Genomic DNA, 27,285 nt, shown 5'->3' on the forward strand with positions numbered 1-27,285 from the left:
CCTTCAGCACTGGACAGATCTCCCAGACAGAATATCAACAAAGAAACATTGAACTTAATCTGCACTACAGAATAAATTAACCTAATAGATATTTACAGAACATTCCATCCAGTGGCTGCAGAATACACATTCTTATCCTCAGCATATGGATCATTTTCAAGGACAGACTATATGTTAGGTCACAAAACAAGTCTTAAAAGATTCAAAAAAATTGAAATAATATGAAGCATCTTCTCTGACCACAATGGAATAAAACTAGAAATCAATAACAAGAGGAGTTTTGGAAACTATATAAACACATGGAAATCAAACAACATACTCCTGAATGACCAGTGGGTCAATGAAGAAATTAAGAAGGAAATTGAAAAAATTTCTTAAAACAAATGATAATGGAAGGACAACATGCCAAAACCTATAGGATATGGTGAAAACAGTACTAAGAAGGAAATTTATAGCTAAAAGTGTCTACATCAAAAAAGAAGAAAAACTTCAAATAAAAAACCTAATGATGCATCTTAAAGAATCAGAAAAGCAAGAGCAAACAGAGCCCAAAATTAGTAGAAGAAAAGAAATAATAAAGATCAGAGCAGAAATAAGTGAATTTGAAATGAAGGAAACAATACAAAAGATTAACAAAACAAAAAAATGGCTACTATGAGCAACTATATTTCCAATAAATTGGAAAACCTGGAAGAAATGGATAAATTCCTAGACACATAAAACTTACCAAGATTGAACCATGAAGAAATCCAAAACCTGGACAGACCAGTAAGAAGTTACAAGATCAAATCTGTAATAAAAAGTCTCTCAGTAAAGAAAAGCCTGGGATCTGATGGCTTCACTGCTGAATTCTACCAAACATTTGTAATGAGAGTAATACCAAGCCTACTCAAACTGTTCCAAAAATTAGAGGAGGAGGGAATACTTCCAAGGTCATTCTACAAGGCCAGTACTACCCTGATACCAAAAACAGACAAAGACATATCAAAAAAAAAAAAGAAAAGAAAGAAAGAAAGAAAGAAAACTACAGGCCAACATATCTGATGAATATTGATGCAAACATTCTTAACAAAATATTTTCAAACAAAATTCAACAATACATTAAAAAGGTCATTCATCATGACCAAGCGGGATTTTCCAAGGGATGCAAGGATGATTCAACATATGCAAATCGGTCAATGTGATACATCATATTGACAGAATGAAATCATATGATCCTTCCAATTAATGCTGAAAAAGCATTTGATAAAGTTCAACATCCCTTCATGATAAAAACTCTCAAAAGACTAAGGATAGAAGGAACATACCTCAATATAATAAAAGCTGTATATGACAGACCTACAGATTGTATCGAACTGAGACCTTTCCTCTTAGATCTGGAACCTGAAAAGATGCCCACTTTCACCACTGTTATTCAATATAGTACTGGAAGTCCTAGTTAGAGCAATCAGACAAGAGAAAGAAATAAAGCCATCCAAATTGGAAAGGAAAAAGTCAAATTATCGTTGTGTGCAGATGACATGATCTTACATTTGGAAAAACCTAAAGACTCCACCAAAAAACTATTAGAACTGATAAATTCAGTAAAGTTGCAGGATACAAAATCAACATACAAAAATCAGTAGCATTTCTGTATGCCAACAGTGAACAATCTGAAAAATAAATTTAAAAAAAGCAATCCCTTTTTCCTCAGCTGCCGCCAAGGTGCTCGGTTCTTCCGAGGAAGCTAAGGCCGCGTTGGGGTGAGGCACTCACTTCATCCGGCGACTAGCACCGCGTCCGGCAGCGCCAGCCCTACACTCGCCCGCGCCATGGCCTCTGTCTCCGAGCTCGCCTGCATCTACTCGGCCCTCATTCTGCACGACGATGAGGTGACAGTCACGGAGGATAAGATCAATGCCCTCATAAAAGCAGCCGGTGTAAATGTTGAACCTTTTTGGCCTGGCTTGTTTGCAAAGGCCCTGGCCAATGTCAACATTGGGAGTCTCATCTGCAATGTAGGGGCTGGTGGACCTGCTCCAGCAGCTGGTGCTGCACCAGCAGGAGGTCCTGCCCCCTCCACTGCTGCTGCTCCAGCTGAGGAGAAGAAAGTGGAAGCAAAGAAAGAAGAATCCGAGGAGTCTGATGATGACATGGGCTTTGGTCTTTTTGACTAAACCTCTTTTATAACGTGTTCAATAAAAAGCTGAACTTTAAAAAAAAAAAAAAAAAAAAAAAAAAGCAATCCCATTTACAATAACCACAAATTAAATACCAAGGAATTAACCAAAGAAATAAAAAATCTTGGCAGGGCATGGTGGCTCATGCCTGTAATCCCAGCACTTTGGGAGGCCGAGATGGGTGGATCACAAGGTCAGGAGATCGAGACCATCCTGGCTAACATGGCGGTGGGCACCTGTAGTCCCAGCTACTTGGGAGGCTGAGGCAGGAGAATGCTGTGAACCCAGGAGGCAGAGCTTGCAGTCTGAGATCACGCCACTGCACTCTAGCCTGGGCGACAGAGTGAGACTCCATCTCAAAAAAAAAAAAAAAAAGAAAAAGAAATAAAAAAATCTCTACAATGAAAACTATAAAACACTGATGAAAGAAATTGAAGAAAACATCAAAAAATAAAAAGATATTCCATGTTCATGGATTGGGAGAATCAATATTGTTAAAATGTCCATATTACCCAAAGCAATCTACAGATTCAATGCAATCTCTAAAATACCAATAACATTCTTCACAGAAACATAAACAATCCTAAAATGTATATGAAAGCACAAAAGACCTAGAGTAGCCAAATCTATCCCGAGCAAAAAGAATAAAATGGGATGAATCACATTACCTGACTTCAAATTATACTACAGAGCTATAGTAACCAAAACAGCATGGTACTGTCATAAAAACACACACAGAGAACAATGGAACACAACAGAGAATCCAGAAACAAATCCACATACCTACGGTGAATTCATTTTCGACAAAGCTGCCAAAGAACATACACTGGGAAAAAGAGTCTCTTCAATAAACGGTATTGGGGGAACTGGATATCCACATGCAGAAGAATGAAACTAGACCCCTATCTCTCACCATATGCAAAAATCAAATCAACATGGATTAAAGACTTAAATCTAAGACCTCAAACTATGAAAACACATAAGAAAACTTTGGGGAAAATCTCCAGGATGTTGGTCTGGGCAAAAATTTCTTTGTTTTTTTTTTTAAAGATTCTTGTTTCCAGTGGGGTTGGAAAAAATTTCTTGAGTAATACTGCACGAGCACAAGAAACCAAAGCAAAAATGGGCAAATGGGATCCCATCAAGTTAAAAAGATTCTGCACAGCAAAGGAAACCATCAATAAAGTGAAGAGACAATCCACAGAATGGGAGAAAATATTCGCAAATTACCCATCTGACAAGGGATGAATAACTAGAATATATAAGGGACTCAAACAACTCTATAGAAAAACATCTAATAATCTGATTATATCTGGTTAAGGCCAGGTGCAGTGGCTCACACCTGTAATCCCAACTTTGGGAGGCTGAGGCAGGTGGATTGCTTAGTCCAGAGTTCCAGACCAGTCTGGGCAAAATAGTGAGACCTCTTCTCATAAAAAATAATTTTTTTTAATTTACAGAGCGTGGTGGCATGCACCCGTAATACTAGCTACTCAGGAGACTGATGTGGGAGGATCGCTAGAGCCTGGCATAGAGGAGCAGCAGTTGCAGTGAGCCAAGATCATACCACTGCACTCCAGTCTGGGTGACAGAATAATACCCTGTCTCAAAATAAATAAATAAATATTTAAAAAATAAAAGTGGGCAAAATATTTAGACATTTCTCAAAAAAAGATATAAAAATGGCAAACAGGCATAAGAAGAGGTGCTCAACATAATTAATCAGAGAAATGCAAATCAAAATTACATGAGATATCATCTCATCACAGTTAAAATGGCTTTTATCCAAAAGTCAGGCAATAACAAATGCTGGCAACAATGTGGAGAAAAGGGAACCCTTGTACACTGTTGGTGGAAATGTAAATTAGTGCAACCACTATGGAGAACAGTTTGGAGGCTCCTCAAAAAACTAAACCTAGAACTACCATACAATCCAGCAATCCAACTACTGTGTATATACCCAAAAGAAAGTAAATCAACTGTGTGTGGTGGATCATGCCTGTAATCCCAGCACTTTGGGAGGCTGAGGTGGGTGGATCACGAGGTCAGGAGTTGGAGACCATTGGGGCCAATATGTGAAATATTGTCTCTACTAAAAATACAAAAATTAGCCAAGCATGGTGGCCTGCACCTGTAGTCCCAGCTACTCGGGAGGCTGAGGCAGAAAAATTGCTTGAACCTGGGAGGCGGAGGTTACAGTGAGCTGAGATCGCACCACTGCACTCCAGCCTGGGCAGCAGAGCGAGACTCTGTCTCAAAAAAAAAAAAAAAAGAAAGTAAATCAGTGTATCGTAGAGATTATCTGCACTCCCATGTTTGTTGCAGCAGTGTTCACAATAGCTAAGATTTGGAAGCAATCTAAGTGTCCATCAACAGATGAAGGGATAAAGAAAATGTGGTACTTATTCATGATGGAGTACTATTCAGTCATTAAAAATAATGAGATTCTATCATTTGCAACAACATGGATTGAACTGAAGGTCATTATGTTAAGTGAAATAAACCAGTCACAGAAAGACAAACATTGCATGTTCTCACTTATTTGTGGGATCTAAAAATCAAACCAATTGAACTCATGGAGATAGAGAGTAGAAGGATGATTACCAGAGGCTGGGAAGGACAGTGGGGGTTGGGGGAAGGTGGGGAGGGTAATGGGTACCGAAAAAGTAGAAAGAATGAATAAGACCTAGTATTTGATAGAACAGGGTAAGTATAGTCAATAATAATTGAATTGTACATTTTAAAATAACTAAAAGTATACTTGGATTGTTTGTAACACAAAGGATAAATGCTTGAGGGGATGGATACCCAACTTTCTATGATGTGATTAGTACACATTATATGCCTGTATCAAAATCCCTCTGTACCCCCTAAATATATACACCTACTATGTACCCACAAATATTAAAAAGAAAGAGGAAATAAAAGAAGAAAAAAGTCAGAAGTCTGAATTAGTTCCTTTGGTGTGATAATCTTGCTAACAGCTTCTCCATCTTTTATTTTGTAAATAAAAGGAGTGGGCATACTCTAAACAAAGCCTCTTTTATTAAGTTCCTTCTCATACTTGGAAAAATCCTTAATTTAGCAGTCAGGAATTAGGCAATATCATTAAAATACTATTTTACATCCTGAAAACAAGGAATTATTTTTACTTTTAATTTAATTTAATTTATTTATTTATTTATTTGAGATGGAGCCTTGCTCTGTTGCCCAGGCTGGAGTGCAGTGGCGTTATCTCAGCTCACTGCAACCTCTGCTCCCCGGGTTCAAGCGATTCTCCGGCCTCAGCCTCCCGAGTAGCTGGGATTTCAGGCGCACGCCACCATGACTGGCTAATTTTTTTATTTTTAGTAGTGACGGGGTTTTGCCATGTTGGCCAGGCTGATCTGGAACTCCTGAACTCAGGTGATCCACTCGCGTCAGCCTCTCAAACTGTTAGGATTACAGGCGTGAGCCACTGTGCCCAGCCTATTTTTACTTTTTAAAAAATTGAACATATAAATATATTTTGAGGCGTGCTCTTGCTATGTTGCCCAGGCTGGTCACGAACTTCGGGGCTCAAGCAATCTTCCCGCTTCAGTCTCCAAAGTAGATAGGACAAAGTAGATAGGTGCACACCACCGCACCAGGCTCTGAAGATTATTTTTAATTCACATGATGCAAAATTCAAAAGCAAAATAAATTATAAAGGGCAAAAATCTCCTTCTCACCCTGTCTCACAACCAAACAGTTCCTTTCCCCAAAGAAACCAAGGTTACCACTTTATTTTGTCTTTTCAAATACATGTTACACATACACAAGCAAATATGAATATATCTTCCACCTTTTTACACCAATAATAGAGTATATAAATTGTTCACAGCTTCATGGTATTGGATTTTACGTTATTGAATCAGTCCCCTACTAATGGACATTTAAGGTTGTTGTCGATCTAATCTGCAAACAATGCTGCAGTTAACAATCTTGTACATACATCGTTTTACATGTGCACGAGTATATGTGAAGGAAAATTTTATTAAAATCGACGAATATTTCCAAAATGCCCCTAATAATATACCAATCTTGCATTCTTCTCTACAATGTGTGAGTCAGGGACAGTTTTAGATCACGAAGGTATTATATGGAAGATGGGGACACAACGTACATTTAGAATGCTACCCACTTGGCTATGGTTTTAGTACCCTTAAGAATCAAAGGGCCAGGCGCTGTGGCTGACGCCTGTAATCCCAGCACTTTGGGAGGCCAAGGCGGGCGGATCACGAGGTCAGGAATTCGAGACCAGCCCGGCCAAGATGGCGAAACACCGCCTCTATTAAAAACACAAAAATTAATCGGGCGTGGTGGCGCGCACCTGTAGTCCCAGCTACTCGGAGAGGCTGAGGCAGGAGAATCGCTTGAACCCGGGAGGCGGAGGTTGCAGTGAGCTGAAATCGCGACAGTGCACTCCAGCCTGGGCGACAGAGCAAGAGTCCGTCTCAAAAAAAAAAAAAAAAAAAAAAAAAGAATCAAAGGGCTCACAGAGGAAAATAGTTATTACCAAACACAATTTGTCTAGACATTCAGATAAGCTGAACTAATTAATTAACCCTTTTGCCTTTTCAGTCACTAAGATAAGTGCACCAAAATAAATTAGAATTTCCTGAATTAATTAGAATTTCCTTAGAATCAATTCAGTGGTGATGACAGGGCCCATTATGATGCAGAGTATATACTGAGGTCTGTGGATCGCAAGGCTCAGAGGATTCTCGCCGCAGCGTTGTTCGGCCCGAAAAGGCCATTGTGGACAATGGATGTGAAGAAATTTGAGGCCTCTGTGGGTTTTCTCGATGTCAAAAAGTTCCTCAGTACCTGGAAGGTAAAACATACTTGCTGCAATCAGATGCTTGGCATATTAAGCGTTGGAATTCTCTCTGCCTGCCCTGCCTCGTGAGCGGTAGGGAAGAACTCAGGCTCAGCCAATCGCCGAGCTGTAGATACATTCCCAGGCTCCCTGCCGGACCCCACAACATCCAGCCTTTTTTAATTTTTTTTTTTGAGACGGAGTCTTGCTCTGTCGCCCAGGCTGGAGTACAGTGGCGCGATCTCGGCTCACTGCAAGCTCCACCTCCCGGATTCATGCCATTCTCCTGCCTCAGCCTCCCGAGTAGCTGGGACTACAGGCGCCCGCCACTACGCCCAGCCAATTTTTTTGTATTTTTAGTAGAGACGGGGTTTCACCGTGTTAGCCAGAATGGTCTCGATCTCCTGACCTCGTGATCCGCCCGTCTCGGCCTCCCAAAGTACTGGGATTACAGGCGTGAGCCACTTCGCCAGGCTTTTTTTTTTTTTTTTTTTTTTTCAAGAGACAGAGTCTCAGTCGGTCGCCCAGCCTGGAGTGCAATGGCGCGATCTCGGCTCAGCAACCTCCGCCTCCCGGGTTCTAGCCATTCTCCCGCCTTAGCCTCCTGAGTAGTTGGGATTACAGGCGCGTGCCACAACGCCCGGCTATTTTTTTTGTATTTTTAGTAGAGATGGGGTTTCACCATTTTGACCAGGCTGGTCTCGAACTCCTGACCTCAGGTAATACACCAGCCTCGGCCTCCCAAAGTGCTGGGATTACAGGCGCCACGCCCGGACTTTTTTTTTTTTTTTTTTTATAGGGTCTCATTCTGTGGCCCAGGCTGGAGTGCAGTGGCGATCCTGACTCACTGTAACCTCTGCTGCCTGGCTCAAGTGATCCTCCTGTCAGCCTCTCGAGTAGCTGGGACTACAGGCGCGGTGCGGGCTAATTTTTTATTTTTTTATTTTTTGTAGAAACGGGGTTTTGCCGTGATCCCCAGGCGGGTCTGGAACTCCGGAGCTCAGGTAATTCGCTCGCCTCGGCCTCCCAAAGTGCCGGGATTATAGGCGTGAGCCACCATGCCCTGCCCTCCCGACCTTTTTGTAATTCGGCTTCCTAGCAGCGTACAGAAGCCCCGCACTAGGGTACAGACAGGTCACGTGACACCATCTCCTCACGTGACGCAGACTCTGGAGCGGGAGGAGGGCGGTGCTCCAGCTGCATTGCGTCATCACGTCGCGCGGCCGCAGGGACCAGACCCGGACGGCTCCAGAGCCTCCAGAGCCTCCGGGTCGGGGCGGCGGCGGCGGCGCTTTGGCTCTTCCTGAGCCGCCTGCTGGCGCCGCGCCCCACTCCATCCCCACAGGCTGGGCACCGGCCCGGCGCGGCTGTGTGGGTTCGGGAGCGGAGGTGAGTTGCGCGGAAGTGATGGCAGTCAGCCCTTCCCTTCCTGTCCGTCAACTCCGGGTTATGGCCCTACCCCCCATCCTTGGTCTCCCTGCAAGGCGGAATGGGAGGCATGCCCGACAGGAGGAAGGCTGGCGGTGGGGTGGGGCATCTGGCCTCGGTCGCCCTCTCAACTCTTCCCCTGAACTGCCCCCCTCCGATACCTGCACCTGGCGGTGCCGGCCATATGCCTGGTGGTATCAGGAGGAGGGACTTCGTTTCCTTCTCTAGAATTTAGTCTTTCCCGAGTTTACTACCCATTCCCTGCCCCGAATCTCCCGAAGTGGAATCCCTCTATTCAGATGTTAACGAAAGTTCTAGAAAATAGGTCACTTCAGAAGGGTGAGGATGAAGGATATGCTGAGACTTGGAGTGTTGAGGCAGGAATCCCCTAGAAGGAATACCACTCTGCACACCAGGGTTACTGTCATTTTGACACGGAAACGGTAAAACACCCTCCAGGCTGTCTTCACAGTAAATGGACATTTGTTCCAGACTCTTTTTACACCCCTAGAGTTGAAACTAAGTTGACTTAAGTCTTTTTGAAAAACATATGCTTTGATGAATCACCCCGTTTTCTGTAAAATGGGTCTTGCAGAGTTGTTGGAGGGATTATCTATAGTGCTTATAGAGTAAAATGCCAACTACAAACAGAAGTAGATGAGAATTTAGGATCTCATTTTTCCTGTTGAAAGATTAATTGTGACTTGGGGACTTTTGGAGACCACAGTTTGATTTCCTTCCCCCCAGATCATTTCAGAAAGTTTTGGATTCCAATATCGATTCTTTAACAGTAATGGACATTTACAGATGTAGAGTAGGAATATCCTCTTGTTGAAGAGCTTCAATATCTTAAGCAAGTGTAAGTCCATTGATAACTTGCGTGGTTTCCACTATTCAGTGTAGGTAATGGGTCTCCAATTGAAGTTTCTTTTTTTTTTTTTTTTTTTTTTGAGACAGAGTCTCGCTCTGTTGCCCAGGCTGGAGTGCAGTGGTGTGAGTGCAGTGGAGTGCTTGGTTCACTGCAACATCCACCTCCTGGGTTCAAGCGATTCTCGGGCCTCAGCCTTGGTAGCTAGGATTATAGGCGCGCATCACCACGCCTGGCTATTTTTTGTATTTTTAGTAGAGACTAGGTTTCACCATGTTGGCCAGGCTGATCTCAAACTCCTGACCTCAACTGATCCACCCACCTCAGCCTCCTAAAGTGCTGGGATTACAGGAGTGAGCTGTTGGGCCCGGCCTGAAGTTTCATTTTAAGAAGAAATCCAGATATGTTTGGAAGTCATCAGACATAATCATTTGGATACTTCTTTAGAAAAAAGTTTATTTTTACTGACTGGCCTTTCTTGCTCTAAGTTGAATACACACTTTTTCTTACATTAAATTCTAAACATTTACTGTGCAACTTCTAGAATAGAAAGCATACATATAAAGCAGGATCCTCACCCTCTAAATACTTACCTACTTAAGGACATTAAATAGTAGTGATATAACACCTTTAAGAAATTTTATATTTTCAGTTTATCATTTGAGACAAGAACCTTGTCAAGATTTACAGGACATATATTGTTTATCTCTACTTACATTTCAGCATTGATCATAATAAATATCAAGTGGTAGGCACACCGTGATAGAGGAATTCAGAGGAAGAAGAGAGAGCTTTTACATGGACTAGATAGTGGCTAGATAGTGGTTGGTGGTGATGCCAGGCATAGGAGTGCCCTCAACTTGTGTATGTTTGGGTCTGAAGAAGCCTCTTAGGTTCTTAATTTGTAAAGCTAATTAAATATGTTCAGTTTCCCTGGTTCTTTGAATATGCTCATTGTTTTTTTTTCTCGTAGTTGCAGAATCCAAGGACCCATTTTGTTCTTTCTCCGCACTGCTTTATGGGAGGCATTATGGCCCCCAAAGACATAATGACAAATACTCATGCTAAATCCATCCTCAATTCAATGAACTCCCTCAGGAAGAGCAATACCCTCTGTGATGTGACATTGAGAGTAGAGCAGAAAGACTTCCCTGCCCATCGGATTGTGCTGGCTGCCTGTAGTGATTACTTCTGTGCCATGTTCACTAGTGAGGTAAGTGATAAATTAGCCCCACACAAATGAAACTCCCGTGGAACTCTAGTTGTCTAATTTCACTGAATAAAATGGTAGAAGTTTGATATAATTGTGAATTTTTACAGTGTGATGTTTTGGCAGATTCTGGATAAGATCTACCACTTAGTATTTTTAGTGGAGACGGGGTTTCACCGTGTTAGCCAGGATGGTCTCGATTTCCTGACCTTGTGATCCACCCGCCCTGGCCTCCCAAAGTGCTGGGATTACAGGCTTGAGCCACGTGCCCGGCCCCCCTTTATCTCTTAAATAGTAATAATATCAGACCTAACTACCTTACCAGGTTGCTGTGAGAATCAGATGAAATAGTAGTAAATGAGAAGCATGCTGAAAAATTCTAAAGCAAAATATAAATGTAAAATGTATAATTGCTCTAAGTTCTTACATAGTGAAATTGTTTCCATATTTAAACTATTTGATGGAAATATAGTTTATTGAATGAGAAATTTCTGGAATACATGTACTTACATATTTCAGTATCATAATTATTAAATGCATTTAATGTGTTGGGACAGTAATTGTTGATGAATATTAGTACTGTATTAAATGTTAATAAAACCTAATATGTTTTTTCAAAATAATGTGCTAGTGACTTTTTTACTGTTAGGGATTGATTTTGTTCTTGGCTTTGGTAGAGAGTGCTTTTTGGTTATTCTCTGGCTGATGGAGAAATAAAAAATGTTAAAGCCATTTAGTTAATAATGGAGATGCACCAGAGTTTTGTGAGTAAAATGAATTTCTAAACTAAGATTAAGATCTAGTAAAATTTTCATAAGGTATTTTCAGATAGTTTCCTGTAAAGTTGAAGATTTCTTCTCTTAGCTAAACAGTTTTCTATGATTATCTGGCCTCATCAATACTCATAGCTTCAAGAAGATATACTACTAACAATTCAGACTAAATATACTGCTAACAATTCAGTTAGTCTAACCCAATATTTTGAAAAAGTAACAAATAGTTTATTTGTATTCAGATGATGTTACATAAGAAACTCCCTTAGGATGACCTGCACGTTCTTTCTCATCATTACTAAATGCAGTCTAAGGGCCGGGCATGGTGGCTCACACCTGTAATCCCAGCATTTTGAGAGGCTGAGGTGGGCGGATCACTTGAGGTCAGGAGTTCAAGACCAGCCTGGCCAACATGGTGAAACCCCATCTCTACTAAAAACACAAAAATTAGCCAGGCATGGTGGCACGTGCCTGTAGCCCCAGCTACTCAGGAGGCTGAGGCAGGAGAATCGCTTGAACCTGGGAGGTGGAGCTTGAAGTGAGCCAAGATTATGCCACTGCACTCCAGCCTAGGCAACAGAGCAAGACTGTGTCTCAAAAAAAAAAAAAAAAAAAAATTAGCTGGTTGTGGTGGTGCACTCCTGTAATCCCAGCTACTTGGGAGGCTGAGGCACGAGAAGCACTTGAACCTGGGAGGCAGAGGTTGCAGTGAGCCGAGATCACACCACTGAACTCCAGCCTGGGGAACAGAGCGAGACCCTGTCTCAAAAAAGGAAAAAAAAATGTAGTCTAAGGACAGATGATAGGAACTAGGTAACCCTGGAGAGACTGGAGTTATAACCCACAGGGTCCTCTACAAACATGAAATTTCTTCGAAATTTTGTGTCTTATCTTAAAAGTTCATGGACCAGTGCTATGTTCATGGAACTTTTGGATTCTATTCTGTAATACATCTGTATTTTAATATGAAATAGATTTTTAAAGTTATTCACTGGCAAAATTGCTATTCCAGGAAAGTGTCACCTATTACTTATTCCTGGGGTATAGATAACTACCCACTTCATTTGGAAAGCTACAGATGATGTACCATATTTGCTTTATTAAAATCCAACAAAATTGGCCGGGCGAGGTGGCTCACGCCTGTAATCCCAGCACTTTGGGAGGCTGAGGCGGGCGGATCACGAGATGAGGAGATCAAGACCATCCTGGCTAACACGGTGAAACCCCGTCCCTAGTAAAAGTACAAAAAATTAGCCGGGCGTGGTGGCGGGCGCCTGTAGTCCCAACTACTTGGGAGGCTGAGCCAGGAGAATGGCATGAACCCGGGAGGTGGAGCTTGCAGTGAGCCGAGATGGTGCCACTGCACTCCAGTCTGGGCAACAGTGCAAGATTCTGTCTCAAAAAAAAAAAAAAAAAAAAAAAAAAAAAATCCAAAAAAATAGAGCATAATTTTATTTTTTTATTTTCTTACTTTTTTATTTTTTTGAATTGGAGTCTCACTCTGGTGCCCAGGCTGGAGTGCAGTGGCACAATCTTGGCTCTCTGCAACCTCCGCCTCCGGGGTTGAAGCAATTCTCCTGCCTCAGCCTCCTGAGTAGCTGGTACTACAGGCATGTGCCACCATGCCCGACTAATTTCTTTATTTCTAGTGGAGACGGGGTTTCACTGTGTTGGCCAGGCTGGTCTTGAATTCCTGACCTCAGGCGATCTGCCTGCCTTGGCCTCTCAAAGTGCTGGGATTACAGGCATGAGCCACCACGCCTGGCCTATAATTTTTAAAGATAAATGTTCAATTAATATTATTAACATCTCTAAGCTCTTAGATATGAGATTCTGCCTTTATCTTGTGGAATTATAACCATCATTCTTTTATACCTTTTGAATTTCCAGCTCTCAGAGAAGGGGAAACCTTATGTTGACATCCAAGGTTTGACTGCCTCTACCATGGAAATTTTATTGGACTTTGTGTACACAGAAACAGTACATGTGACAGTGGAGAATGTACAAGAACTGCTTCCTGCAGCCTGTCTGCTTCAGTTGAAAGGTACAGACATTAAAACTTGCTATTGTTTATGTCAAAATAGCCCTGGAAAGGTTGAAAATTAATAGTGTAAACTTAATCATGAACATTTTGGAGACAAGCTATGGATGTTCACGTTTACTGGCCACGGCTTTTGTCTCATTGAGCAATAAGAGATCAGATGGCAATAGCACTATAAAGGAACTTCTCCAAATATGAGTATTTGGCTCTATAAAAGAGAGCATTTGCACCTTTTCTGTTTTTAAAAAAAATGGAGGAAGGAGAAATTATGTGTTTTCTTACATACATGTATGTAACACACCTATAAGGAAATATAATAAAAAACTGATACTATACATAGCCTACATGGATACTCTTTATCTATCTGGCCATTAAGTGGTAGTATTTCATTCAGATAAATGAAATTTAAATTGATGCACAAAATATTAAAGTATGATGTTTTCACAGGATTACAGGTGGTTTGTTTTCCCTTACAATTCCCAGGTTTTTTGTTTTGTTTTTGAGACAGAGTCTCACTCTGTCACCCAGATTAGAGCACAGTGGTGCAATCACAGCTCACTGTATCCTTGAATTCTTGGGCTCAAGCAATTCTCACACCTCAGCCTCCTGAGTAGCTGGGACCACAGGCGCATGCCACCACACCCAGCTAATTAAAACAAATTTTTTTTTTTGTGGAGATGAGTTCTCTCTATGTTGCTCAGGCTGGTCTCAAGCTCGTGGGCTTGAGTGATCCTCCCACCTTGCCTCCCAGAGTGCTGGAATTATAGGCACGAGCCACCATTCCTGGTTCCCAGTTTTTCTTTTTTAACATTCAGTTATGTTTTCAGTTTTTATATATACATAATTGACACATTTTTAGTTTTTAATACGTGATTTAAACAGTGTGAAGCTTTTGCATTAGTGCATAGTCATAAAATTAAAATACTCTGAACTTTTCAATTAGATAAATATGAGATTTGTTATTACTATCTTGTGCTTTTCTTTCGCTCTAGTCTTTTGGTAAGTTTTCATGTAGAGTAGAAAATGGATACATTATGCTGAATTAGTAATTGGTTTTATAGTTTGATTCCCAAGAGTTTTATAGGCATTTTTGTTGAATTGTGCCAGGTCTCTGGATGTGATTCATCTTGCAATACTCATTTTAAAGATTAAGCAGAGACAGGTGTAAAGGTCTTGCTGAAGGTGGCACAGTACATAAGCCAGAAATAGAGTTTAAGTTCCTTAAGCATAGAATTTCTAATCTGTTTCTTAGGTGTTGAAACAAGGGTTCATCTGATAACATGTAGAGAAGATGCTGAGATACAAGAATATAGCCTAGATCACACCTGTCCAACTATTCTAAAGTGTTTGCTGCCTGTGTCTGTCCTAGGTGTGAAACAAGCCTGCTGTGAGTTCTTAGAAAGTCAGTTGGACCCTTCTAATTGCCTGGGTATTAGGGATTTTGCTGAAACCCACAATTGTGTTGACCTGATGCAAGCAGCTGAGGTTTTTAGCCAGAAGCATTTTCCTGAAGTGGTACAGCATGAAGAGTTCATTCTTCTGAGTCAAGGAGAGGTGGAAAAGCTAATCAAGTGCGATGAAATTCAGGTACAGATTTGTCTTGATGTTATGGTTTCTTCAAGATTGGGCAATTACAGAACTTGCAAAGTGGGATGCAGTTACTTACCATCAGGGCTTCATAATCAAGTGTGCATTTTGGCTCAAAGATTTCATTAACCCCTCCTGTACCAAATTTATTTGCATTTTTATGGAGAGGGAGTTTGCCACTTTCTTCAATTAGATATATGATCCCAGTGGGTAAGAATCACTATTAAACAGTGTATAGAATAAGCAGAAATTGGAAGTAAAGTAGGTATCTGTAGACCACTTCTCTATTACCCATTCACTCATTTCACAAACATTTATTGAGAATATCTACTATGTAGCACTTACTATGCCAGGTGCTACAGATCCCCAAGTGGGTAAATATAGTTCTTGCTTTCAGAAAATTCACAACCTGCTAGTAGAGACAGAGATATAGACAAAAAAAAAAAAATGTTATAAAGAGGATAATGAGAATAATGAGCCTATACAAAGTAAGGACATTACATAGAAGAAAGAAGAATAAACCTTTGCTCAGGAGTGGATCAGAAATGAAGAGACAAAAGTTTGGAAGTGAGGATCTACAGAAGCAGGAGCCAAATCATAACTGTGTTGTGAGGATGCAGCGGATGGAAGGAAGGGACACGTGAACTGGATGTTAAAGGAATGGTAGGCCAGGCGCAGTGGCCTATGCCTGTAATCCCAGCACTTTGGGAGGCTGAGGCAGGAGAACTGCTTGCGTCCAGGAGTTTGATACTAGCCTGGGCAACATGGCAAAACCCTGTCTCTACAAAAAAATAAAATTAGCCCGGCATGGTGGTAAGCACCTGTGGTCCCAGCTACTTGAGAGGCTGAGGTGGGAGGATCTCTGGAGCCCGGGAGTTTGAGGCTGCAGTGAGCCATGATCGCACCACTGCACTCTAGCCTAGGCAACAAAGGGAGACCCTGTCTCTTGTGGGGGAAGAAGAAGGAATAATACTTCACCTACCAGGGGGATACTACCTGTGCCAGGCAGGCATTCAGTGACTTAACCTACACGGAAGAAAAGTTAATCCTAATTCTAAATCAGAGTACCAGTAGCAGAGTTTTTATTGCATATAGGTTTGTAGTTACGCTAAGAATTGGAGTGAGAAGTCCAATATAGTTATTAGATGTCTTTGAAGCCCGTAGTATTGATCTCCAGTGGCCCAATTCTTTAATTTTTTTTTTTCTTTTAAGATGGTCTTGCTCTGTCACCCAGGCTGGAGTGCAGTGGTGCAGTTATGGCTCACTGCAGCCTGGATGTCTGAGCTCAAGCAGCTCTCCCACCTCATCCTCCTGTGTAGCTGGAACTGCACATCGCCACATCGGGCTAATTTTTTAAAATTTTTGTTGAGATGGGTCTCGCTGTGTTGTGCAGGCTGATCTTGAACTGCTAGGCTCAAGCAATGCTAGGCTCAGGCAATACTATTTAAAGAAAGCCTCTAATATACTTCCATAAACTAAATGATTACTCTGTCCTGATTTATTTTGTTAAAACTAGGATATTTGTGTAATATAATAACAGGTCTTAAGTATACTTCTTCCAGGCTGGAGTGCAGTGGTCTGATCTCAGCTCACTGTAACCTTCACCTTCTGGGTTCAAGTGATTCTCCTGCCTCAGCCTCCCAAGTAGCTGGGACTACAGGCGCCTACCATTACACCAGCTAATTTTTTATATTTTTAGCAGAGACGGAGTTTCACTATTGTGGCCAGGCTGCTCTGGAACTCCTGACCTCATGTGATCCACCCACTTTGGCCTCCCAAAATGCTGAAATTATAGGCGTGAGCCACTGCTCCTGGCCTTAAGTATATTTCTTATCAAATTTTAGCCAAGTGTTTCTTTACACTTTCTCTAGTGACTGTTCTGAGGGAAAATGGATTAGAGCACATTGGTGACATTGGTTCCAACTGTAGAGGAATTATTTTCCAGCCTGAAATACTGGGCTCTGTATCAGCCCAGAGAAGCTGCTCTTGCAAATGCTATTGAGTCAAGAATTTGCTAAAATCTTAGTTCTCAGCCTCTTAGTGTGGGACATTGTATCCTTGTGCTGAAGTGGCAGGTATAGCCAAAAAACATATTCTTCAGACTTGGAAACTGGCAATTCACTAGAATATCTAGATTTTTCTTGATTTGTACACATATTGGAAAATACAATGAATAGAATGAGCACTACAGATTTGACGTTCACTACATGTAATAGCTAATTACTTATTCAGCATTTACTGTTGGTTCACTTACTAAATACTTGTTGAACACTTACTGTGTGCCCGGAACATTTCCATGTACTGCAGATCAAATTATGAACAAAACAAAAATCCCTGTCCACTGGAGCTTCCATTCTAATGGCACCATTCTTGGTATTTTTATCTCATTTAATTCTCACATCTTCATTTTTCACAGGAGGAAAGTGAAGATTGGAGTTTAACCATCATACCACCACTAGTAAGTGGTAGAGCCAGGTTTCAAATTCGAGTAGTCTGGCTCCAGAGTCTCTTCTCTTAATCACTCAACTATGAGCTCGTCATGTTTTCAGTTTGTTTCTAATTGTCCAAATCAGGAAATAATCATAGAAGTCATTTCTTTTGGAACTATACAGGCTTTGGAATAAAACTGGATGGGGCAGAGAGAACAAATAACTAACCTTATTTAGAAGCTTAAATGAAAAACAGCTTGAGAACTCTTATGTATAGTTTTTTTTTAAGTGTGTGTCAAGACTGCCCTTTGCTTTTTTTCTGGAAAGAAAGCAAGTGACATATTTTTTTCTGTTCCCTATACCAGCCAGAAATAGGAACCAGATGTCTGACTCCCAGTTGCTAATGCTCCCTCTTATTAAATAAAATAATAGTACTTAAAACAATGAGAAGCAGGATGTTATATTGGTTAAAACAGCATGGGTTTTAGAGTCTAACTGGGATTTAGTCTTGGCTGGGTGGCATGTGTTACCTAACCACTAATCTTCAGTTTCCTCTTCTATAAAATGTAGATATTAGTGCTGAATACACAGGACTGTTCTGAGCATAAAATAAGAATGCCAGTACCTAATACTCAAGAGAATTCTTTGTGAAAGTCTATTGTGGAGAAAATCTATTTTTCTCTGTAGTGAGGCATTAATGTTTGGGTGTTTTCTTCCCTCTTAGCTGTTTTTTTGCAATTCTAATTTATTCTATCTTGTGCTCATGATTATCTGCTCATGGCTGGTCTGAGGGCAGTGGTGTTTACAACTGTTGATCACAATCAGTTACAGATTTCTTTGTTCCTGCTCCACACCTGCTGCTTCATTTGATTAGTCTTTTTTTTTTTTTTTTTAGACAGAGTTTCGCTCTTGTCGCCCAGGCTGGAGTGCAATGGCACGATCTCGGCTCACAGCAATCTCTGCCTGCTGGGTTCAAACGATTCTCCTGCCTCAGCCTCCCAAGTAGCTGGGACTGCAGGCGTGTGCACCACACCTGGCTAATTTTTGTATTTTTAATAGAGACAGGGTTTCACCATCCTGGCCAGGCTCGTCTCGAACTCCTGACCTCGTGATCCACCCGCCTCGGCCTCCTAAAGTGCTGAGATTACAGGCGTGAGCCACCGCGCCCAGCCCATTTGATTAGTCTTAAAAAAACAAACTAAAAAACCTCTGCTCATGATTGAAAAACTCCATCTTTAAATTGATGTATCTAATTTAACCTAGAATGTGTCAGAGTCTAACATGTATCTGCTTAAAACTATTTGCCAATCATATAAAAGTTTTAAATTAAGATCAAGGACACCTTCTATACCCTCCCCTACATCTTATCCAACAATTGCCTGGGTTAGTTTGACGTCCCAAGTATTTCTCCAGTGGCTCACCACTGCCACAACTATAGTCCAGTAAGCACCTTCACCTTTTGCCTAATGTACCAGAGCAGCATCTAACCTCTTCTAGCTCTTGGCCCTTTAAACTTCTACCCATAGTAGCCAGGATAATCTTTACAAAACATCAATATGATCATATCACTAGCCTGCTTGAAACCTTCGGATGATTTCAAGTTGCTCTTAGAGTCAAATCCAGTATTCTGATGCTCTCTGTATCTGGCCCTTGCTTAACTCTCCAGCTTCATATTTTACTCCTCTATCACCCTCATTCACTCTGCTACACTAGCCTTCTAGTCATTTCCTCAAGCTGCCACTTCTTTTTTGCTGTAGGACAGAGCTGTTCAATAGTACATGCTGTGAAGATGGAAGTACTCTATATCTATAGTGTCTGGTTTGCTCCTGCTAGCCCCGTGTTGCTGTTGGGCACTTGAAATGTGGTTAATGCAACTGAGAAGCTGATTTTTAATTTAGTTTTAATTACAGTGAATATAAATAACCACACATGGGTAGTGTATTGGACAATGCATTTCTAGTGCTTTTGAGTGTGCTCTTCTGTCTGCCTTGGAGTACTCTCTTACTCCTCCTGGCTAACTGCTACTCATCCATCAGATTTCAATTTGTTGCTTTTTCAGGGAGGCCTTCCCTGCCTCACCAATCTAAACTAGGAAATCTCATGTTCTGTCTCATAGCCCCAGTACCTTTCCTATGTAGTATGCAATAATAGTGAGATTGTTCATTTTTCTGATTGAGCAGTTTGACTCCCCAGTTAAGAGCAAGGATCATATCTGATTTGTTCACCATATCTGATTTGTTCACCATTGTGTAATCAGTTTCCAGGATAGTGCCTGGCAGTTAAGAGAGGGGTTCAGTAAAGCCCTCAAATGAATGAACTTTGTGAAACATCTGCGTTTTTAGAGTATCACAGTTCTTGGGAAAAGTTTTTTTATCTAGTCACAGTGACACTCTGAAAGGTATCTCCTAGAATATGTACTCTCTAGGGGCTGGTAGAAGGGACACAGGACCTGTATTGAGGTGTCTGTCTTTGGGAAGTCCTAGGTGTTATTATATACCTAGGTCCTTGCAGTGATGTAGTGTAGGTTTTTTTTAGAGTGTATCTCACATTATCTAATTGGTCATATGTATGCTTAGACCTGAGTTCCCCAGATGATTAATTAAATATATCTTCTCAAATAGCATAGTGCCTAATACACAATAGTTCCTTGAAGGCTAATTGATAATGCTTTTCTTTCTTTTTTTTTTTTTAAAACATTTATTCAGCATCACCACCAGACTATTACATTTAGCAATCAACAGCATGGGTGCAAAAAAAAAAAAATCTGCATTAAAACCCTTTGTTGGAATGCTTTACGCTTTCCACAGAACAGAAACTAAAATAACCTGTTACACAATTAGTCACAAATACAGTCCGAGTTTTTTGCCCATACACATGAGTACTTGTCTAGAACATGTCTCCTTTGTAGCAGTTAGGCCCTGCCACCACTGTGCTTGGCTGAGTTCACAAATCTGTTGTAACCTGTAGCTTCCCTGTCACTTCTCTGGCTGTCCTCTCCAGCTAAGCTTTGTTTCCTAATTAAAATCTTCTGCCACTGCCATAGCTACTGCTGCTGCTGAAAGCACCATAGCCACCTTGGTTTCGTGGTTTGGCAGAGTATTGGCCTCCACCACCATAGGGGCCCAGAGCTTCTGCCTCCAAAGTTTCCTCCCTTCATGGGTCCAAAATTTGAAGACTGATTGTTGTAGTTGCCAAAATCACTGTAGCTTCCACTACCTCCAAAATTGCTTCCATCATTACCAAATCCATTATAGCCATCCTCACTGCCGCCATATCCACCACCACCATAGCTGTCATCCCAACCAAAACCACCTCCACGACCAAACCAAAGTTTCCAGAACCACTTTGACCTCTTTGGCTGGATGAAGCACTAGCCATCTCTTACTTTGACAGGGCTCTCCTAACTTCACAGTTATGGCCATTCATAGGATGGTATTTCTGAATGACAGTCTTATTCACGGAGTCATGGTCATCAAAGGTTACAAAGGCAAAGCCCCTTTTCTTGCCACTGCCTCAGTCAGTCATGATTTCAATCACTTCCATTTTTCCAAACTGTTCAAATTATCTCTTAGGTGATGTTCTTCAGTGTCTAATGCTGCCAACAAATATCTTTTTCACAGTTAAATAGGCACCTGGTCTTTGAGAATCTTCTCTTGAGACAGCTCTCTTTGGTTCTACAACTCTTCCATCCACCTTGTGTGGCCTTGCATTCATGGCTGCATCCACCTCCTCCACAGTGGCATATGTGACAAACCCAAAGCCCCTGGAGCGCTTGGTGTTTGGGTCTCTCATTACCACACAGTCCGCGAGCGTTCCCCATTGCTCAGGCTCTCATTGGTTATTTCAAAGCTCAACCCTCCAATGAAGAGCTTCCTCAGCTGTTTGGGCTCTTTAGGAGACTCTGACTTCGACATGACGGCAGGGAGGAGAGAGACTTTAAAGATGCTTCTTCGGCGGCGTCCATGGGCAGAAAGGCGATAATGCTTTTGAAAACTGCAACATAGTGATGTTAGAGAAGCTCCTGCTTCAGAGGCTTGGATGAACAATTTGAGGGGTGAGCCTGGAGATCATTAGATAACAATTATGACTTAAAATTATTTCAAGAACTGATTTCGAATAAGGCAACAGATTCCCCCACCTGCCTTCCTTAAAGTTATAGAGAAGACCAGAAGCAATTCAGGGATGGGAAAAATTCTGAAACGAAGGCCAATATGTGACTGGTGATTTATTAGGTACTATCTATCTTAGACAGAGAGATATATAATATATATTATATAAATTTATATATTATAAATATATATATAATATATATATATATATATATAAAATATATATATTTATATATATTTTTTTTACCCAAATTGACTATAATTCTTTTCCTGGTCTGTTAGCTGTATCTGAAAAAAATTGTTTTCCCAAGAGCCTAGCTATTTCTGGAAGATGGGAAATAATGGTGGTGGGCAATGGGAAGCAGGAAGGAGAAAGTGAACGTGGTTACTTTTTGAGATGGTGAGCTAATTGGAAAAGTAGGATCCACGATGTGTGATTATACATTTACAGGTGGATTCTGAAGAGCCAGTCTTTGAGGCTGTCATCAACTGGGTGAAGCATGCCAAGAAAGAGCGGGAAGCATCCTTGCCTAACCTGCTACAGTATGTGCGGATGCCCCTGCTAACCCCCAGGTATATCACAGATGTAATAGATGCTGAGGTAAGTAGTGTGACACTCTCAGGATCCAAAACCTTCACAAACTCTTACCTTAGCGCTATATATTTAAAATTGAGTATTTTAATGTAGGCACAGAGTCTCCTGTTTTGCCCCTCTAGGAATGCCAGTGAGAGTGGTGCTGGGTAGTCCCCAAGCATATTTCTAAGAAAGGTGAATTTCTTGGCAAGTCAGGCTCTTGACACAAATGAAAATCTGTGGTTCAATTTTGTGTTTTGCTGTCTTTTTGTTTTACATGCTTCTGAGTGTTTTATATAAACACCTGATAACAAACTTTGTCCCCTTCTCCATTAAACATAAATTGTTCCAAATTGCCCTTATGCCACACTTAGCAAGCCTCTTCATTTTCTACTTCGGGTAAAGCCAGCATGAAAGGAGTTTGATGCATTTTGGTGTCAAATTTAGTCATATCATGTTGAGTTTATTTATAAAAGTGTTTCTCCAACTTAAGTTCTCTGTGATACTTTTTCATAATTTTTACCATATATACCACCTGTGTTGCCTGGACTATACTTCGAGGGAGCATTGATTTATAATATGTAGGTAACCCAGCAAGAGAGTTCCTCTTGCTGGCCCAGCCCTAGATCTGTTAGTTAACTACAAACAGTTTTTCAGTTGTTCACATTAGAAAAGTTGCAGCATGGTCAGTGTCACATCTCAAACTCTTTTTCTCCTGTTTGTGATTTCTGTCTTTCTTACAACCAATTCACATATCCCTTGTGTCTAGTTCTTTACATTGTGTTTAGGAGCACAGACTCTGGAACCAGACTCGGGCCTGAAATCCCCAATTCACCACTTACTCTGTGAACTTAATATGTCTTAATATATTTGTGCCTTAGCTTTCTTATGTGTAAAACAGGGATGATAATAGTACCTTCCTCATAGGTTCTTGTTAGCATTGAGTAAGTTACTATGTGAAAATTTTTAAAACCAAGTCTTTGTACATAAGTGTTTACTACTATTTATTGTTTGTTTTCCTTTCCAGTTCGACTAAGAACTTCTTGGGTCAGGTTAATAGAGGTGCTATTTAATTAGAGCTGTGTCCTTTAGGGTCCCAACAGGAAACAGATGCTATACTCAAAATAGGACAATTTTAGAAGAGTTTTTTTTAATAAAGAAGCTGTTTACAAAGGTGCAAGTTCAGAGAAACAACAAAAGACAGTGAAATAACCTGGATCTAGGACATAAGCTATTAACAGCCCCTAAGCCTGAAGGGACAAGGTTGAGGAGTGGTTACTAGAACTTTAAAGGAAAGAGAATCATGTAGAGTCACTGCCTTGAGAGAAACCTTGACCTTTGGTTGGGCTGATCCCAACCAGAATCTAGAAGGCATAGGAAGCCCTATTGACACAGTTCATACAGGCCAGTCTTCTGAGCCAGAGAGCAGAGTGGAAAAGGGTACAGAGTGAGTTGGGAGGCAAATGAAAGATGTCCAGTACAGAGCTGTCAGAAATAGACAATGGTAATTACAACAGGACTGTGAACCTTGGGGGAGATATTTCAGACAAAATATGATTCTTCCTGTCACCCAGAAAATAACAGAATCTTTTTGGTTTTCCACTTAAAATTCTTATTAGTTATTATGTACTTGTGTTTGCATAATTCCTGGAAGGGCATACAAACTATGTAAAAATGGTCAAATGTAAGTGCTGAGATAGATGGGAAATACTGCTCAACATATCTGTTTATATCATTTGATTTTTGATCCATCTAGTATATTATCTATTTTTCAAATAAATTTTAAAAATCATTTCTGGAAACCCAGAGCATAGTTACTACCAGCAGTACTGCTGGAATCACAGGGCTTTGCAAACCGGTTTTCTGTAGTCAGAAGTTAATTATTTGCATGTGCCCTTTGTACTCTTATAGTATTACAGGTATCCCCTGTGCCTCACTCTACTGTCTGCTGTATTTCAGCCTTTCATCCGCTGTAGTTTACAATGCAGGGATCTGGTTGATGAAGCAAAGAAGTTTCATCTGAGGCCTGAACTTCGGAGTCAGATGCAGGGACCCAGGACAAGGGCTCGCCTAGGTAAGCTGGTATCTCAGCAGAATGAGGGGATGCTTTTCAACTACTTCTTGCAGGTGACAACGTAGTTGAAAATAACACTATAAGAAGCACAGAGACCTCGTTTCAGACCTTTTCTTCTATCATCTCAGACAAGTCACTTTACCACTCTAAGCTTTCTTTCCTATAAATCAAGGATGTCTTCTCTATCTACTTCACATAATTATTTGGAAATTAAATGAGATAAAATATAAAAGCACTTTATACATTGTCAGGCATTACATAATATGTTACAATTTTTTGTCAATATTATTTAGATTCTGTGAATTAGAGATAATTTTAGTGCCACATAGTGGCATGTAAGTGGTATATGCTTCCACCCACCTCTTCTCTTCCCCTTACGTGGTTTTTCCATTCCGGAATGAAGAGAGGAAGAAAAGGAGCCCAGTATGGTAGAAAGTACATGGGTTTTGGCAGTTACTGTTGGTGCAGGTACTAGTTTACCTCTTACTAGATGTATTAACTAAGATACTTTACAACACAGAAAAATGTTTCCTTTTTGCATGATAGCACTCATTATTTGCTTATTAAATTGAACTAAAAGCTAATGAAAATTTTTGTGAATCAGTAAACCCAGAAGATTCTTTGGAGGTACATTTCCTGCATATCTCTGAACAGGCAGCAGAAGGGGCTCCTGCTTGGTTAGAGAACTTGCTTATTGCCCAGACCTTAAGGGATTAAACTATAAATCTATATATCTTCATAGTCTTGAGGTTATTTTTCAGAAGTTCTAGAAGGGAAATGCTGAAGCAGTTTCCAATTAGATTCTTAGTATCGCCTTGTCAGTGCCTTAGAAGGTAGATTGTTCTTACCATCATGTCCTCTGCCCATCTCTTTGCATATTGGCTGCTAAACCAGCTACCAGGATAATGACTCTTCTGCATACAGTAGAAGGAAATTAAATTGACAGCCAAGTTAAAATAGCCTGCCAAATAAGGGGTTTGTTATTAACCTTACCCATTACTGTCTCAAAGAAGATATAATGGAAATTGTTTTTCTAATTTGTGGCTGTCTCCTTTTTTGAACTAAAGATCAGTGCAAATGGAAATGTGAGTCTCTGAACCCTGTTATTTTAGCAGTCCTGCATCTGCCCTATTTCTCTAACAACATATCACAGCACACACACACTTCCCTTCCCCTCCGTCTAAAAATAATGACCATGCCACTGCCAGGTTCTTCAGTTTTAGAAATGTGCTTTTTCACACTGTTCTTGTAAGATGTCCTAGACAAGCTTTTCTCATTAAAAAGATAAAAATCTCACTTAACAAGTACTCACTCCATCATTGGCAGAGAACAAACAGGCTTCTTTCAGGTTGACTCTTTCACTAGCTTTTTTTTACATGAGTCAGATTGTTTGAGTATTGGTCTCCAACTTAGGGTTAAAACATTAAAACCTTAGGAGTTCTGGGGAAGAAAGACTTTCTAGGCACAAAATAGTGGAAGAAATGACAAAGAATAAAAACGTATTTGAATAAATAAAAAAATCATATACAAAATTATGATAAATTAGGAACATAGGTTTGGAATAACCCTTTAAGGGTTAAAGGGTTGACCAGGCGGGGTGTCTTATGCCTGTAATCCCAGCGCTTTGGGAGGCTGAGGCAGGTGGATCACCTGAGGTCGGGAGTTTGAGACCAGCCTGACCAACATGGAGAAATCCTGTCTCTACTAAAAATACAAAATTAGCCGGGCATGGTGGCACATGCCTGTAATCCCAGCTACTCGGGAAATTGCTTGAACCTGGGAGGTGGAGATTGTGGTGAACCAAGATCGTGCCATTGCACTCCAGCCTGGGCAACAAGAGCAAAACTCCATCTCATAGATAGATAGATAGATAGATAGATAGATAAAGGGTTAAAACCATTTGTGTGTAAAGAGCTCATAAGAATGCATGAGACAGGGCCAAGAGCAGTGGCTCACACCTGTAATCCCAGCACTTTGAGAGGCTGAGGCAGGCGATGGAGCCCAGGAATTCGAGACCAGCCTGGCCAACAGGGTGAAACCCTGTCTCTACTACAAGTATAAAAATTAGCCAGGCATGGTGACGCATGCCTGTAATCCCAGCTATTGGGGACGTTGAGGCAGGAGAATCATTTTAGCCCAGGAGGCAGAGGTTGCAGTGAGCCAAGATCACACCACTGTACTCCAGCCTGGGCCACAGAGCAAGACGCCGTCTCAAAAAAAAAAAAGAAAAGAAAAAAATTAGTGGTCCCAGCTACTAGGGAAGCTGAAGTGGGATGCTAGGAGGATGCTTGAGCCCAGGAGGTCGAGGCTGAGGCTGCAGTGAGCCATAATTGCACCAGTGCACTCTAGCCTGGGCAACAGAGCAAGACCTTGTCTCAAAAAAGAAAAAAAAAAAACAAGAACACATGAGAGAAACAATAAAGATTTGAGTGTACAGTTCACAGAAGGGCAAGTAAAGCTGGCCACTAGATACAAGGGAGGGTAGTTCAACCTAATTAATAATAGGGTCTTATTAGTAATAAAGAATTAAACATAATTTTTTGCCTACCAGAGTGTCAGAGATTTAAAAACTATCCAGTGCCTCAAAAAGTAGAATGAGTTGGCACCTTTATAGTGTTGGTGGGAGTATAATTGGTAACAGCTTCAAAAAGTCACCTTATATCTCCAAATAATTTTTTTTTTTTTTTTTTGAGACAGGGTCTCACTCTGGCTCCTAGGCTAGAGTGCAGTGGCATGATCTTGGTTCACTGAAACTTCACTTCCTGGGCTCAAGCAATCCTCTGACCTCAGTCTCCTTGGTAGCTGGGACTACAGGTGTATGCCACCATGGTCATCTATTTTGTTTGTTTGTTTGTTTTGATACAAGGTCTCACTCTGTCACTATAGTACAATGGCATGATTTTGGCTCACTGCAGCGTCCACTTCCTGGACTCAAGTGATCCTCCCACCTCAGCCTCCCAGGTAGCTGGGACTTGGGACTACAGGGGTGCACCACCAGACCTGGCTAATTTTTTGTATTTTTAGTAGAGACAGGGTTTTGCCATGCTGCTCAGGCTGGTCTTGATCTCCTGGGCTCATGTGATCTGCCTGCTTTGGCCTCCCAAAGTGCTAGGGTTACAGGTGTGAGCCACCATGGCTAGCTCAAAAAATTTTTCTCTAATTCAGGTTCATTACTCAGCATTCTTCCCATTTC

General features: G+C 41.0%; 2 protein-coding genes and 1 pseudogene across 3 annotated transcripts in view; 2 read left to right on the forward strand and 1 right to left on the reverse strand.

The window, feature by feature from the left end:
- The first annotated feature begins 472 nt into the window (after positions 1-472).
- On the forward strand, positions 473-2,220 carry LOC129048358 (large ribosomal subunit protein P1). The gene has a single exon (XM_054522903.1). The coding sequence runs from the start codon at positions 1,812-1,814 to the stop codon at positions 2,154-2,156; it is 345 nt and encodes a 114-aa protein (XP_054378878.1). The 5' UTR covers positions 473-1,811; the 3' UTR covers positions 2,157-2,220.
- A 4,605-nt stretch (positions 2,221-6,825) lies between these two features.
- Positions 6,826-27,285, forward strand: part of KLHL12 (kelch like family member 12) — a 31,930-nt gene continuing 11,470 nt past the window's right edge. The window contains exons 1-7 of one of the 2 annotated variants that reach the window (XM_024254946.2): positions 6,826-7,014; positions 7,953-8,388; positions 10,269-10,508; positions 13,169-13,322; positions 14,689-14,906; positions 21,896-22,045; positions 23,978-24,092. In XM_024254946.2, coding sequence (XP_024110714.2) covers positions 10,314-10,508; positions 13,169-13,322; positions 14,689-14,906; positions 21,896-22,045; positions 23,978-24,092 — 832 coding nt within the window. In that variant the 5' untranslated portion in view covers positions 6,826-7,014; positions 7,953-8,388; positions 10,269-10,313. Of the gene's footprint in view, positions 7,015-7,281; positions 8,389-10,268; positions 10,509-13,168; positions 13,323-14,688; positions 14,907-21,895; positions 22,046-23,977; positions 24,093-27,285 lie in introns of those variants that run through there. The other variant, XM_063716676.1, reaches the window with a different exon arrangement.
- On the reverse strand, positions 20,208-21,249 carry LOC100443065 (heterogeneous nuclear ribonucleoprotein A1-like; annotated as a pseudogene).

Source organism: Pongo abelii, chromosome 1, assembly GCF_028885655.2.
Source record: "Pongo abelii isolate AG06213 chromosome 1, NHGRI_mPonAbe1-v2.0_pri, whole genome shotgun sequence".
Lineage (NCBI taxonomy): Eukaryota > Metazoa > Chordata > Mammalia > Primates > Hominidae > Pongo > Pongo abelii.